This window comes from Nicotiana tomentosiformis, chromosome 2 (assembly GCF_000390325.3).
Source record: "Nicotiana tomentosiformis chromosome 2, ASM39032v3, whole genome shotgun sequence".
NCBI lineage: Eukaryota > Viridiplantae > Streptophyta > Magnoliopsida > Solanales > Solanaceae > Nicotiana > Nicotiana tomentosiformis.
In genome coordinates, this window is record NC_090813.1 from 51,396,814 (window position 1) to 51,413,037 (window position 16,224).

Here is a 16,224-nt window from a genome sequence, read left to right on the forward strand (position 1 = left end):
AAGGTCCAAACGGTCAAATCAACCGTGAGCGCTCAATTCACTCGAGCCCTGTCACAAAATGTGTATACATATACAACTATTATGCAGAGGAATAAAAAATGAGACTCTTCTTTGCATATAAACATCCCGTCTTCAAAAACGTCACTTGCATTTTTCAAGGAATTTCCTACACTTGATCCCCTAAAGATATTGAGCCCAAGGGCCACCTTAAACAGAGTTCGAACATTCGCTGCACTTGGGGACTGTGGGCATTGCGTAACTTAAAAGGCTAAGGCCGTTCCGATTTAATAAAACTCGAGGGCATGAAGCCTATTTGGCATGCCCGAATCTAAAGGCTAAGGTCATTCCGAGTTAAAGATACTCGAGGGCATAAAGCTTATTTGGCATGCTCGAATCTAAAAGTTAAGGCCATTGCGAGTTAAAGATACTCGAGGGCATAATGCTTATTTGGCATTACCCAAACATAACGGCTAAGGCCATTCCGAGTTAATAACACTCGAGGGCATGAAGCTTATTTGGCATGCCCGAACCTAACGGCTAAGGCCATTCTGAGTTAATAACACTCGAGGGCATAAAGCTTATTTGGCATTGCCCGAACTTAACGGCTAAGGCCATTCCGAGTTAATAACACTCAAGGGCATGAAGCTATTTGGCATTGCCCGAACTTAACGGCTAAGGTCATTCCGAGTTAATAACACTCGAGGGCATGAAGCTTATTTGACATGCCCGAACTTAACGGCTAAGGCAATTCCGAGTTAATAACACTCGAGGGCATGAAGCTTATTTGGCATGCCCGAACTTAACGGCTAAGGTCATTCCAAGTTAATAACACTCGAGGGCATGAAGCTTATTTTGCATGCCCTAACTTAACGGCTAAGGTCATTCCGAGTTAATAACACTCGAGGGCATAAAGCTTATTTGGCATTGCCCGAATTTAAAGGCTAAGGCCAGTCCGAATTAATAAAACTTGAGGGCATGAAGCTTATTTGGCATTACCCGAATTTAAAGGCTAAGGCCAGTCCGAGTTAATAAAACTCGAGGGCATGAAGCTTATTTGGCATTGCTCGAATTAAAGGCTAAGGCCATTACGAGTTAAAAACACTCGAGGGCATGAAGCTTATTTGGCATTGCCCGAATTAAAGGCTAAGGCCATTACGAGTTAAAAACACTCGAGGACGCTTATTTGGCATAGCTCGGTTCTAACGATTACCCTCGGCAAGGCTATAAACTTAAAATATTTCGGGAAAAAATTATCGGCAACACCAAAGCCTTAACCCAAAAAGGCGATAAAGGCAAGCTTTATTCGAACCTTCGAACACAACCTAATTATTTCATGCTAAGGCATCTCGGCCTTTGTGAAAACAAATAATAAAGCAAAGAAACAATTGAAAGCTATGAAAGAGGCTATATATATATATATATCAAAGTTTTTTACAAAGGATGAATAGCTCTATTACATGTCATATACAAAGGCCAAATTGCCTCAACAAAAGAAACATTACAAAATTTGAACGGCCTAATCTTCACCGAGGGATGCGTTATCGCTTTCGAAGTCTCCCTCGCCACCAGACTCGCCCGACTCTTCAGACGCATCGGAATCCTCCTCGGGAAAAGCTAGCATTCGAGCATTGGCTTTGCATGTCTTGGCATTCTCAATTTCGTTCAATATGTCAAAATTCTGGGCATGTACTCCCTCGAGGGTCTTCCTTCGAGATTCCCACCACGCATGCTACACCATACTTTATGCATGCTGATGTATAGCCTCCGCATCAACTTTGAGCTGGGCCACCCTTTTATCAGCTTCGTTTCGGGCCGTAACGACTTCTAACTTGGCAGCCTCGAGCTCCTTGGCCAGATTCTAATAACTCCTATTGGAAGAAGAGCGTTTACGATCAGAGCTGCCTCTCCCTGACATCACTTCTTTTATATTTAAAATAAAAGAAAAAGCAAGATAGTTGGGCCCTTCTTTCACTACGCCCTTTCACTCTTGAACTACTTGAACAAGGAGCTATTCACTCCTGCTAGTTCTAATGAATTTCGCTCCAAATAGCATAAAAAGAAGCTTTCGAATTAGCAAAAGCAATGTCTCCTTGCATAATATGGATTCCAAACATTCATGATCTGGATGTGAATGAGACTACCCAGCTGTAACCTTTTCCGTTATAACTAGGCCAGAAATAGCTAAACTCAACTGAAATTGGAGTTCATCGATCGTTTTGGCCTTCGCTGAGTTCTTCTTTGCAGCCCGAAGCTGAACCTCAGCAGAAGCCAATTGTGCCCGAGCAGTTTCTTTTTCCGAGGCCAGACGGTCCATATTTTTCTTCCATTGTTTGGCCTTAGCCTTTACCGCGTCCACCTCTGCCTGAAGCTGCCAGACCTGGTCGAGTCTCTTTTGAGCCTGTAGTTTTGGGTCGTTAGCCAAAAATATCTGAATCATCATCGCTAAGATCGAATATCCGTATTACCTGCTCGAGCAAACCGGTATGCTCCTTCCAAGCCGCTTCTAACTCGGCCTGAAGCTTTTCATTAAGAAGCTTGTAAGTATCCTTCTTCTCGGCAAGATCCTGAGTCTCGGCCTCGTGACGCTTGGACTCCTCCCGGTATCGGAGAAAGGCCTCATGATGAAGCAGCGAGGCCTGCTAACACGAATGAAGATGTTAGGATTATTCACTATTGAATCTAAATATATAACAAAGGGATATGCGAAATTACCCGATTCAGCGTCTGTTGAGCTTCGTTAAAAAGCCAGGGCGCCTCTACCTCGTTTATTTTGATTTGATCCTCTTCAGTCACCAAGTACCGAAGGTAACTAGCAATTCCTACCAAGGCGAAAAGAACCCGGGCGTCCTCCGGGATGGACATATAAATTGCTTGCCTCCGAGTAGGAACAACACTCGGAGCAGGGAACTGGTTCACTAATTTCGGGCTCGAAGAGGACCCACCAGCTCGCGGGGACAGTATCTTCCTTGGTACCGGTAGGTCGCCCAAACTAGTAACATCCTCAGAAGCAGTGGAATCTAGACCGTCGAAAAAATTATGGAAAGAATTGGCTACTCCTTGGGCCCATTCGCCGAGGTAACCTTTCAACGCATGGGCCTCGTTTATCATAGAAGTTGTAAACGAAGGCGACCCAGAAAGGTCAATCACCCCAAGCACCTGTTTAGGTACGTTATCTTCTAACCGGGGTGTACCAATCATATTTTCTTTCTCGACCTCACTGGCTCGGGCCAAATCGATCTCGACCCTCTCGGAGACTTCAGCCATTGTTTCTTCTACGGCCTCCACGGCTCGAGGCATTTCGGATCTGCTTCACACGCAGGCCACTAGCTCAGAATTTTCTTCTTCCTCGGACTGATCCCTCAAACGATTGAGTAAGTCCGATGAAAGTTCTCGGACGCTAGTTTTCTTAGGGTTCTGCGCAAGTCGCTTCCTCGCTCTTCTTCTCTTTGCCCTATTTCGAAGTAGGGGAATCGGCGTGTATATCAACATCGGCTGATGGAGGCCTCATCTCGACGTCCTTTCCTAAACCTACAAAATGAAAATATAACGGATCAGATACTGATGATGAAAAAATGAGATCATATGTATTATTAGGGGAAAACCCTTACCATGATTACAGGCCTCCCTGTTATACCCTATTTTAACATATGTCAAACTAGAGTACAACATATAGGTAATTTCGAGTTTGATTAAGGTAATAGAGTTGCCACCTAATTATTTTTTAAGGTGAATTAGGACACCTAAATTGATTAAAGTAATTTAATAAGGGGTTGGCCTGGTGGTAATTGACTTGAGCCTTGGGGTTTACTCCCTTTCAAGGTCTCAAGTTCGAAACCCACTGGGTGCAAACAATTTCTGAGGGTCATCGGACTGGGTAAAACCTTAATTAACCGTGGTGCACTTGCGGGAAACTCCTTGCCGAGGGCCTGTGCACCCCCGGGATTAGTCGGGGCTCAAAGAAACTCGGACACCCGGTGCAAAATCAAAAATAAAGTATAACTCTGTTAATGGTCTACTTAACCTAAAGATTCTACGTAAGGTTTCAATTAATCTAAAAGGAAGGTTTTTAAGGCACCCTTTAAGATCCATATTAAATGGTTAACCAAAAGGATTAAAGTTAATTAAAGCTAAATGTTGTAATGTAAAAAAAAAATGATAAAAAAGGTAATAACTTTGATTTGAAAGAAAGATTGCCACGAAAAAAGCCAATTTCAAAAGCACGATTTGAAGAAATTCAAACGAAAAATCCCATGTTGCTTTTAAAATGGAATTAAGTTATTTCAGAACAAAATGAGTTGAGGGCAAAATGTCTTATATTAGGAAGAAAGTACACTTCTGCCACACAAATAGATTAAGGAACCAAGTAAATCAAATGTGATTGCAAAAAAATGTCAGGCTTTATCAAACACCATTGTTTATAGTCACGCCCTCTCCAATGTATCCAAAACTTAAGAAAGAAAACCAGGTTTTGACTTGGGTAAATAGCGAGCTTAGCTGTTTCAAATACTACCCCAAAATTAAATTGGTCTATTACCCTCACTTTTTAATAAAAAATAAAAATCTCCATACCTATGTCATATTCTATGAAAAAGGTATCTTCATTATTAGCTAGAGTAAAGCTTTTAAATAGTTAAAAATGTTAGTTATAACAAACCCATAATCAAAACAAATATGCCACTAAACAAACAATATTGTTAGTCACAATATCGGAAAAGCAACATAAGCTAAGTAACAGTGAAATGATCGAAAGCCAGATTCGGCTTCCAACAGAAGATTTTATATTCCATGATCTGTTGTCTAGATGATGCAAAAGCTGGAGAGTAAGGGCATGTGGATTCCATATGGTTGGCAGCAGCGTCGAGACTCGCATTGAGACTCTTTCTGGCTCCATGGTACAGATGAATTAGAAAATATTCTAGTATCTTTTACAGTAAGAAAAATGAGAAAGTTGCATCAAATCCTTAATTATGTAAACATTTACATAATCCTAACAAATGTTAAGCAAGTCCGAAATCTTACGACATTCTTCGCATATCATCAGCTTTAAAAAAAAATATTTTGGTAGAGTAAAAACTACAAGCTGCAAACAATTAGTTTCTTTAGACTAGACAAAACACTATTTAAGTCCTAAATGTATGTCTAACTAATAAATATGTACACTTTTCTATTCGTACTTAAGTTACTTCAGATGATTCCATATTGTTGATGTCAAAAACTTTTAAAATGTACCAACATGGACTTGTTTTATCTATCAAACGAGCAGACAGGTAGATTTTCCTATAGGCATGCTCTCTAAAACATAAAGTCTTTTTTTTAATCATTTAAAAGCAGAAAAAAAAAAAACAGACATATTAGTACTTTAACAGAAAAAAACAATTCTTATGTCATATTAACAATTGCTTAATAAAAGTACTATTGATTAAACAGGATATCCTTTCTTCTACCTAAAAAGCATGGTATCTAAAGGGTGGAAAATAAATCGGCACTAATAGCACTCAAATAAAATAGACAACAAATCATGAATATGTTGCGAAGAATCGACAGAACATAAAAGAGGGGGAAAAAAAACGAACACTGACCTTGTTGGGTGCAGTGAACCGGGATGATGTTGGCCTCGAATCTGCTCTCTCGTTATGAAAAGATTCGAACCTCGATCGGAAGAGAAAAGTTCTGTAAGAAATTTTTTTGAGTGTTTAAGAGACTATAACAGTGATGAGAGTGGCAAAGTAGTAGTGTTCAAAAGGTGACTGGTTCGTGTGTCTAGTCACTAGTGTAGGCGGCTGAACCTCTTTTTTTAACAGAAGGTAAAAAAGAGTATTTATAGAAGAAAATTAGGGTTCTCCCAACGGTGAATTTGGGCGGGATTTGAGAGGCAAAAACAAGAGCCGTTCAAATTTCGAACGTTGGTGATGGCAGAAGTATCAGAAGCAAGGACGAAGAAAAGCTTCACCCTTTTTAATTCCATTTGTCCTCATCTGTGATCTTTAAAGATTTGGCCAAAACTTCTGGGATTCCTTATCAATTTGATTCAGAGTTCAGCTCGAAATGGCCATGCACCTTTTGATTGCGAAGGATGAAGTTTAAAGACTTGTCTAATTATGGAGATGGAGCCAAAAATGGCTTTGACATCGAAGAGAGAGGCAAACGGGTGAAGAGCAACGTTTTGGGGGAAAGAAGACAAGAATACCTTGCTGATGTATTAAGATAGTCTTGGGCTAAAATTAATTGGGCTGTATCTGATGGGCTGATTTGAAGTGTGGCTGAAATATGGGCTGTTGAAATTGTCCTGAAATTCCTTTCTTCTTGTACTTCTTCTAAGCTTCTAAGTTGGTTCAAATACTTAATCTTTAAAATACATTATACAATAACAATAGTAGTAGTAATAATAATATTAAGTAATTAATAATAATAATAATAATAATACTAATAATATTATTATTTAGTAGCAATAGTAATCGTGGTGATAGTGGTGGTGGTGGTAGGAGTAGTAATAATAATAATAATAATAATAGTAATGATAATGATGATGATGATGATGATGATGATGATCATAATAATAATAATATTATTAGTAACAAATATAACAAAAAATATTAGTAAAAATAAGGAATTTAAATTATTAGTAACTTAAAAGCTCAAGAGAATTAGTTAGAAGAAATGAGGGACAAAATTGAATGTCAACACTCCCATCGGCCCTTCGAGAGCTCACGCCATAAGCGTTCAGAATAAGGTCTCTGTGTCGCAATGCCCTCGACCCACTCTTTAAGTTCGGGAATGGGGTTCGGCATCTGGGCAACAGCTGCATCACATAACATCGATGAGAAACCAAACAGAATGAAAAGCAATAAAAGGAATACCGAAGACAAAGCTAAGCTTACGTTTCATGTTCCATTTCTTAGGGAACGGCATGCCCGCGGTCGGGATTAAGTCTGAGGTCCTCACTCGAACAAATCTACCAAACCAACCTCGGTCGCGATCCTCATCGATACTCGAGAACAAGGTCTTGGTGGCTCGGCGTGCAAGCTTAATTAACCCTCCTCAGTAAAATCGAGGGCTATACAGGCACATGAGATGGTCGATGGTGAATAGACATCCCTCGACCTTGCTCACAAAGAATCGAAACAGAATAACGATCCTCCAAAATGAAGGAAGTATCTGCCAGAGCGTCACATCATACCATTTGCAAAAGGCTATGATAACCGGGTCTAGAGGACCCAACGTGAAAGGGTAAGTATAAACACTTAAGAAACCCTCCACGTAGGTGGTGATTGATTCTTCGGGGGTGGGAACTACTACGTGTTTGCCTACCCAGATGCAATCCTCTTTAACCTTATCGAGGATGTTGTCTGTGATCGTACATATGTACCTCGAGACCGGTTCACATCGATCCGGTACCATGGGCGTGTTCTCAACCTTGAAATCATCCACAGTAGGGCACCCAGCAGGGATGTATGATCTCAGATAGGGTTCCTTAGTAGCAGCGTGAGGAGCGTTTTCAGAAGGTTTTGAAGAAGAAGGTGTTTCTTTTTGAGGAACAGACTTTGAAGTTTTTACCATTTTTATAAAAAAAAAAATAAAGGAATGAGATTGTTGATAAGGGGAAGCTTCGAGGTTGGCAATGAGAAAACCAGAAGAGGAAGAAGATGAAGTTCTTAGAACGCAAGAAGGATTTGAGCGCAAAAGTTCTAACAAACGAATTAAAGGGTATTTATAGGCTCCTCAAGCGGCGGTTCATCTCCAGAGGTAGCCGACCACCAACTGACATACATTTAATGCCTCGAAGACCGGACTGACGGGACGTTTTCACTATTCTTATCACCTACGTCATGTAACCGTCGTCATGATTTATCGAAGTAAGGACCGAGGGTTCATATCGTTTTTAATCCAAAAACAGGAGACTATCTATATACGGGTAGAACCGAGCTCTATGCTTCATCGAGGCATCTGGAATAATAGGTCAAGGCTCAGCACCTACATAAGAGATCAAAAATACATATGTAACTGAGCTCAATATCGAGGATCGAAGTTTGAATAAGACCATTAGATTTGCCATCGAGTTTATCGGGGGAACGACCGACCCTGCTTCTAACGACCTCGAAGAAAAGGTTTACCAACTCACACGACAAGTATCCGTGATTCTCGCCATTGACCATTCATTACGGTGAAAATTATGGGATTAAGTCAAAAAGGGAGCCAACGGTCTACATAATTTCTTATAAAATAATGTCTTAAAGATTTCATCTTCCCATATATATATAAAGGGAATGGAGTAATCCATTGGACTCGTGGTAACATACTTAAGAGAACAAGATACTATTTTTTCCAGCTTTGTTCATATTATTCTAGCTTCAATAATATCACATCTAAATTCGAAGAAAATCAACCCTGCGAGGCTTAAGTTGTCCAATCTGCACGGTTTGCATTTATTTTTTTACTTATTCTTCCATATTAAATCTGATTTCTCACTTTATATAAAATTAGATCACAAATCCTTAAAACCGCGAATAAATTCAATTGTTATCCGATTTTGGGTAAACAATTATCTAACCCATATTTTTAGTGGATAATATGGATGGATAACTATTTTTTTAATCCATTTTGCCACCACTAATGTATGATTCCAAATCAAAGCGAGACAAAATACTCTCTCTTTTTTCTTCAAAAGAATTTGATTTATAAAAAATGCCCTTCCTCTCCTAATTAATTTCCAACAATACCAATATTATTATTAATAGGTTTTGTGTTTTTCAATACAGAAGGAATAATTTTCAGAGTAAGAGGATAGCTTCTTCCTTTTTTTAATTATATGGACTTCTTGCCTAAAATTTGCGATCCGAATTCGGAAACTCTGATTTCATGTTACTCGTTGAAAGTTGAAACAGTGTTGTATGGTAGCTAGTCATTTTCGGATCGGAGCAGACTCGACAGGGAATTTAAACTCCCTTTCTCTTTAATTCTGGCCAATTAATTACGCGGGTGGACTGGCCTAGCCATGTGATGCGGCGGCGCCGCGGAGGAGCACATGACACGTCGGCATTTGAGGTGTAGCCCAATTGTCTAATAGTATCAAGTTATTGGTTTGACTAATTAACTCACTAGAAAGACGTAGCATCCTCCACCGAAAAATTCTTTTAATTTGATAATTGCATTTGAGACTTCTTAAGCTATGACTAAATGTGACATAAACATCAAGAAAAAAAAAGGATTGAAATTAAAGTAGGGTCGACAAAAGTTCACATGTTAAACCAGATTCTGATTTGACTTGGTTTACTTTTAGTGTTTTTTGCTTTGACGAATTTTGTCATTATGTTCCAAATTCAATTAACATTCAACATTAAAAATGAAAACATAAAAGGACAGAAGGTTGTGCATGTGCACTTTTACATGTGATACCATGACCTCTTGATCCGTTTGTGAGGTTCCAGATAATTATTATATGAAATACGTGTAATATTAATGTTTACCCGAAAAAATGGATAGAGTTGAATTTATACGCCGTCCCGAGGATATGTGGCGTAACTTAACACAAAATGTAAGGATAAATAGAAATGTAAATATAGATTGCAGAGAATGTGAAATAGATAAGGTTGTTAGGAACAATAAATCTTAGGATTCAACAAATATAATCAATCTAAAAAATCTGAAAGAACGATTCTTTACTATAGAAAAATATAGCGCTTTTATTACAATGTAAGCCTGAGAAAAACTTATTTTACAAATATGGTAACCAAGCCCTTTTATAGTGGAGGGATTTGGCTATAAGCATAATAAAATAAATATTTAATGGGAGACCCATAATAAGTCAGCTTTTTTACAATTTCTGTCAAGATTCTCTCTAGTGGGATTGCAACGGCTTTTGTCTGCGAGCTCGATCTTGCTTAGAACCATTGATTTTGGTTTGAGCTTGATTTCGACTCGAGCTCTTGATCTTGGTTCGAGAACGATCCTCGCTCGAGCCCTTGAATTGATTCGAGGTCAATGTTGATTGGTCTCTAGATTATCAGCATGATAGATCTACTCTGCATCATGGTTCGATTTCGATTCGAGCTTGATAATGATATCGACCTCGACACGGATCGGCCTCCCCGGGTTCGAGGTTAGTTTGTTCCACCTTCGGGATCTTACCTCGATAGATCATCGTTCGAACTCGATCGGACGTGCTAAGGCCGAAATCTATTTCGACCGTATACAGATAGTCCCCTCGTTTCTTAGAAAGAATGTGGCGAGAAACGATATGATTTTTTAACGGCTCGATCGATTATAACCTGACGTTTCCATCAATTTCGACCATGACGCATCTAGTAGCTATCCCGTCGGTTTAGTCTTTCAAGACATTTAATGCATGTCAGGCGGTGGTCGGCCACCGCTGATACTGAACCGCCATCGCTTGAACCTATAAATAATCCTTTCTTTTATCTTTTACCACTTTTACATCTTCTATCTTCCAAATTTCATAAGTTTTTCTTCGTACTCTCCAACTTACCAGTAAATCTGTAATTTCTTTCTGCAAAAGCCCCTCCTCAATTTTACCAAATCTTTGTCATTTTTCTCTATTCCTTGCTTCTGAACTAGAAAATGGCGAAAACGCCATAAACCATCCCTCAAAAAGAGAAAACTTCATCTTCACAGTGTGCCGCCGATGATACGCCGGCAGAACCACGGCCTGAGGAGTGCGTTCCTGGGGCGTGCGTCCTAACTTATGATTTCAAGGTCGATAAAGGATCATCGGTGCCTGGTCGATGTGAACCGATATCGAGGTATATATGTTCGATAACCGAGAATCACCTCCAACAGCTAAAGAAAGATTGCAATTGGGATAAAAAAGAAATAATGATTCCTTCTTCTGACGAAGATATCACTTCGCACGTGAGAGGGTTTTTGAATATGTATTCTTATCCTTTCACGTTGGGTCCCCTCGATTCCGTTATCATTGATTTCTGTCGTCAATACCAAACAACCCTAGGTCAGGTCCACCCTTATTTTTGGCGGATCGTTATCCTGATCTGATATTTTGTAAGCAAAATCGTGGGGATGTCGTTCACCCTCGACCATCTTATCCGATTATACCGTACTCGACTTTTTCGAGGAGGGTTAATAAAACTTCAGCGTCGGGCTACCAAGGCTCTGTTCTCGAGTATTGACGAGGACATGGACCGGGGTTGAATGGGCAGGTTCGTTCAAGTAAGGACTTCGGACCTGATTCTGACTGAAAAGATGCCCTTTCCCGAGGAGTGAAATATGAAACGTAGTGTGATATTGTTGTTACTTCTACCTTGTTCTTTCATTTATTCTCTCATCGACACTCATCTTTTTGTGATGTAGCGGTTCCCTGGATGCCCGGAGCAGTTCCCGATCTCAAGAACTGAGTACGAGCCCTTGTTTCGACCTCCACATACGCCGAGCGCTCATGGCGTGATTTGTCAAAGGGTCGGTGGGAGGCCAAAAATCACGGTAAGCTCATTTCTCGTACTCTTTGATGATCTGAACAAGATGGTTTTCAAAATATTTTATTAAGGTTTTCCATATGCAGGTTTTAGTAAAGACGCGATTTTAAGGCCCTTGTTCAATAAGGAGGAAATTTCGGCCTCTGTTCCAAAGCCGGTGAAGGAAAATAAAAGGAAAAGAGCCTTCGTTCCCGAAGATCCAAAACCGAAGAAGAGGATAGCTCATAAGCCGAATAAGAATGTCATTCCTTTGACCGTGGAATCCGTTCTGCGTCTAAGGGATGAAGATAAAGAAGAAGAAGAAAATGATGAGTCTGCACTGGTGGTCATAATGAAGAGAACCACCGATGCCTCATCGGCGGCTGGATCAATGATGCTCCATGAGGTTCCGCCTCGAACTAAGGATATACCAGAGAAAGATTCGGGTAGAGTCCCCGAACTATCGGATATCAAAGACGCATCTCATCGGAGTCAACGGGCAGGGGATATGACCGAAGGGGCCCTCTAACCCCTTCGAACCGAGGAGAATGCTCCAGGCGATTCATTTGGGGCAGCAGCAATCGAGGATTCGCCTACCTTTCCCGCTTTCCGCAGGGGTGATTCGGGAAGCTCAAGCTCTGGGAGGCCTCGATTTAGACAGGCCTCACGATAAAGAAGATCCCTTTCGTGACCTGTTTACTGGCACTGAGGATGTTGCCGGTGCTGGTGATGAATCGGATCTTTTTCACGGATTGCGGCAGGCTTTGAATCAGGTGAGCTTTTAAAATTATTTTGTCAGTACTATCTTTATGTTCATTTTTCATTAACTTCACATCTTGTTTTTTTGTAGGCAGCGGCAGTTCATCGAGAACAATGTTCTCGATCCCAAAATGAGCTGCATCGATACGAGGCCAACCTATAACGGTCTACTGACGAGAGAAACTCCCTTAGACTTTCCTTAGGGTAGAGAGAAGAGGAAATAAAAGACCTCCGAGCTGAGCTGGCCAAGGCTTATCGAGATCAGACCGATTTGTCTGAGCAGGTAATGATGTTTTTGAAAGCCTATGGGATTGATACCAGAACGATAGCTAATATTTCGGTCTCACAGTTGCAGCAAAAAATCGAGATGATAGGGAAGCTTCGTGAGGAGGTCGACGTGATAAGAATGGAGTCTTTGCGGTGAAAAGAAGGTATGGACCGCTTTGCTGCAGAAAAAGAGACTGCTCGAGCCCAGTTATCATCGTCCGAAACCCAACTTCAGAAAATAAAGGAAAAAGACCTGGTTCAAGCAAGAAGAATTGAGGAGCTTGAGGCTCGGTTGGCCTTTGTACTTGCCAAGGCCGAATCTGATGCCGAAAAGTCAAAGGCCGATGCGGATGCGCTTGTGGCCGTCTATCGGGCCGATGCTGAAGCTGCCCAAGTCCAGGCAAGAGAGGCAGCCGAGTCTGCCGATACTCAAGCATATTGGGTCTCTGAACTTGCTAAGTGCCGATCCCGAAGGGAAACTCTCGAGGAGATTCATGCTCGTGGTTTCGATCTCGCTGAAGAGATAAAAAGGGCCAAAGAACTCGAAATCGATGCTGAAGCTCTAGTTTCTGATGGCGATGATAATGATGATGGGAGCAAGAGCGGATCCGAGAACGGGGGGGAGCCTGATAAAGAAGAGACTGCTCCTGACCGAGAAGTTTAGTTCTTAGTTTTTACGTTGTAATCACCCATGCAGATAAATTTGTATATAGATACATCCCCTTTTTTGCCGACTTGCTTATGTTTTTGTTTCCTGTCTTGTGAGGACTTTATTCATGCCTTATGAATGTTTTCACAATGATTTAAACAACTTAATCAAATTTGGACTTCGTAGCCTCTGTAACCGAGCGAGCGCTAACTTAAACTTGGAGCGATGTAGCCCTTTGGCATATTAGTTGAGTCAATGATTCGAGCTTGAAGAAATGTAGCCCGTAGGCATAATGGTTGAGTGAGTGCTTGCTCGAACTCGAAATAAAAGTAGCCAGTAGGCTTAGTAGTCGAGTCAATGATTCGAACTCGAAGCAATGTAGCTCGTAGGCGTAATGATCGAGTGAGTGCTTGCTCGAACTCGAAATAAAAGTAGCCCGTAGGCTTAGTAGTCGAGTGAATGATTCGAACTCGAAGCAATGTAGCCCGTCGGCATAATGATCGAGTGAGCGCTTGCTCGAACTCGAAATAAAAGTAGCCTGTAGGCTTAGTCGAGTGAATGATTCGAACTCGAAGCAATGTAGCCTGTAAACGTAATGGTCGAGTGAGCGTTTGCTCGAACTAGATATAAAAGTAGCTCGTAGGCTTAGTCGAGTGAATGATTCGAACTCGAAGTAATGTAGCCCGTAGGCGTAATGGTCAAGTGAGTGTTTGCTCGAACTCGAAATAAAAGTAGCCCATAGGCTTAGTCGAATGAATGATTCGAACTCGAAGTAATGTAGCCCGTAGGCGTAATGGTCGAGTGAGTGTTTGCTCGAACTCGAAATAAAAGTAGCCCGTATGCTTAGTCGAGTGAATGATTCGAACTCGAAGTAATGTAGCCCGTAAACGTAATGGTCGAGTAAGTGTTTGCTCGAACTCGAAATAAAAGTAGCCCGTAGGCTTAGTCGAGTGAATGATTCGAACTCGAAGTAATATAGCCCGTAGGCGTAATGGTCGAGTGAGTGTTTACTCGAACTCGAAATAAAAGTAGCCCGTAGGCTTAGTGGTCGAGTTTATCTTAATTCTTATTGCATAATAAATCTCAAAATAGAGGAATTTTCCTTGGATATAAGATGCCGATAAAGAAGAGAACTTTCTTCGCACGTTATTACACGCCTGGGTTCGGGCCAATCTATATGATCATGGTTCGTTTTGACCATTTGGCTCTTACAATTTTTCCTATTGGAACCCTGTTGTTGTGAAATAACTTTCTTGCGAGGCCTCGGATATTGTTGTAAATGTTGCACGATCAATGGTTGCCTCATTAAAAACCTTGCCGAAAAACCCATTTAGGATAAAACCGATCTAAGGGAAAAAGAGTGCAACGCATGCCTTCAAGCGAGAGATCCATCTTAGCCCTTTGTTCGGACTTCTGTAGGGGTCAGTTTTGAAATATAAACGAATATGGAAAGGTCGTACCTTAGCAGTAGTACCGTTTTAGATGTGATACATTCCAGCTGCTTGATAGCTATTTGCCATTTATAATGTCGAGCCTGTACGATCCCTTTCCGATGCTCTCGAGCACCTGATATGGTCCTTCTCAATTCGTTCCTAGTTTTCCTTCGTTCGGATTTCGGGTATTGATGGTAATTTTTCTTAACACTAAGTCCCCAGGCTTGAAATGGCGGAGCTTGGTTCTTCGATTATAATGTCTTTCGATTCGCTACTTTTGGGCGGCCAATTGGATGAGAGCAGCTTCTCGTCTTTCGTACGATAGTTCGAGGCTGGCATTCATAGCCTCGTTGTTTGATTCTTCCATCGTGAATCGAAATTTGGCACTGGGTTCACCAACTTCGACTGGTATCAATACTTCGGACCCATATACTAAGGAGAATGGGGTCGCTCCCGTACTGGATTTTGACGTCGTCCGATATGCCCAAAGGACTTCAGGCAGGATTTCTCTCCATTTTCCTTTAACGTCGTTCAACCTCTTCTTTAAGTTTTGAATGATAGTTTTGTTTGTTGATTCGGCCTGCCCGTTCCCACTGGGGTGGTATGGCATCGATAGTATCCTTCTTATCTTGTGGTCTTCCAGGAATCTGGTTACTTTGCTGCCAACAAATTGTTTTCCATTGTCACACACTATTTCGGCGGGTATCCCGAATCGGCATATGATATGATCCCAACTAAAGTCTATAACTTCTTTCTCTCTTATTTTCTCGAACGCTTGCGCTTCAACCTATTTAGAAAAATAGTCAGTCATAAATAAAATGAATTTGGCTTTACCTGGGGTCGATGGCAGAGGGCCGACGATATCCATTCCCCACTTTATGAACGGCCATAGGGATAGGACTGAATGGAGTTGCTCTCCGGGTTGGTGGATCAACGGTGCAAACCTTTGTCATTTGTCTCATTTACGAACAAATTCCTTCGCATCTTTGCCCATATCGATCCAATAATACCCTGCTCTGATTATTTTTCGAACTAGTATATTGGCTCCAGAGTGATTCCCGCAAGTACCCTTGTGCACTTCCCGTAGGATGTAATCGGTATCTCCCGGACCCAAGCATACTGCCAACGGTCCATCGAATGTTCTTCGGTACAACGTTCCGTCCGAAGCCAATGTGAATCGAGCAGCTTTAGTCCGTAGGGTTCTGGAATCTTTAGGGTCCGATGGGAGTTTTCCGCTCTTCAAGTATTCAATATACTTGTTTCTCCAATCCCAGGTTAAGCTTGTAAAATTTATTTCGGCATGACCTTCTTCGATTACCGATCTCGAAAGTTGAACAACATTCCTCAAGCCCGAGTCATCTACCTTGACCGACGACCCCAAATTCGCAAGCACATCGGCCTCATTATTCTGTTCTCGTGGTACATGCCGTAAAGTCCATTGTTTGAAATGGTGCAAAGTGACAAGCAGTTTATCTAAATACCTTTGCATTCTACCTTTTCGAACTTCGAAGGTTTTGTTTACTTGACTCACCACCAGCAAGGAATCGCTATTGGCTTCAATAACTTCTGCTCCCAAGTTTATAGCTAGCTCGAGACTTGCAATCATGGCTTCATACTCGGCCTCGTTGTTAGTCAACCTGATAGTTTTAATAGACTGCCTAATAGTGTTACCCGTGTGTGGTTTCAAAACTAT

At 41.2% G+C, this 16,224-nt stretch overlaps 1 protein-coding gene across 2 annotated transcripts; it reads right to left on the minus strand.

The window, feature by feature from the left end:
- Positions 1–1,385: 1,385 nt before the first annotated feature.
- On the minus strand, positions 1,386–6,220 carry LOC104100732 (uncharacterized). Of its 2 annotated transcripts, XM_070195317.1 has the most exons (5): positions 5,580–6,219; positions 3,366–3,528; positions 2,713–3,156; positions 2,466–2,636; positions 1,386–2,398 (listed from the first exon to the last, which is right to left on the minus strand). In XM_070195317.1, exons 3-5 carry the CDS (start codon positions 3,106–3,108, stop codon positions 2,138–2,140), a joined length of 828 nt encoding a protein of 275 aa, XP_070051418.1. In that variant the 5' UTR covers positions 3,109–3,156; positions 3,366–3,528; positions 5,580–6,219; the 3' UTR covers positions 1,386–2,137. The 2 variants fall into 2 exon arrangements, with proteins under 2 accessions (XP_070051418.1, XP_009606333.1); XM_009608038.4 differs by having other exon boundaries at positions 2,713–3,528; positions 5,580–6,220.
- Between the last annotated feature and the right edge of the window lie 10,004 nt (positions 6,221–16,224).

What these genes read in the sequence shown, in the direction of transcription:
- LOC104100732 (XM_009608038.4), bottom strand. Translation starts at nt 3,297, where the DNA reads ATGCCTCGAGCCGTGGAGGCCGTAGAAGAAACAATGGCTGAAGTCTCC. An exon ending in CTCAACAGACGCTGAATCGG is followed by an intron (nt 2,637 to 2,712) that starts GTAATTTCGCAT and finishes TCGTGTTAGCAG; the next exon opens with GCCTCGCTGCTTCATCATGA. An exon ending in ATACCGGTTTGCTCGAGCAG is followed by an intron (nt 2,399 to 2,465) that starts GTAATACGGATA and finishes CCAAAACTACAG; the next exon opens with GCTCAAAAGAGACTCGACCA.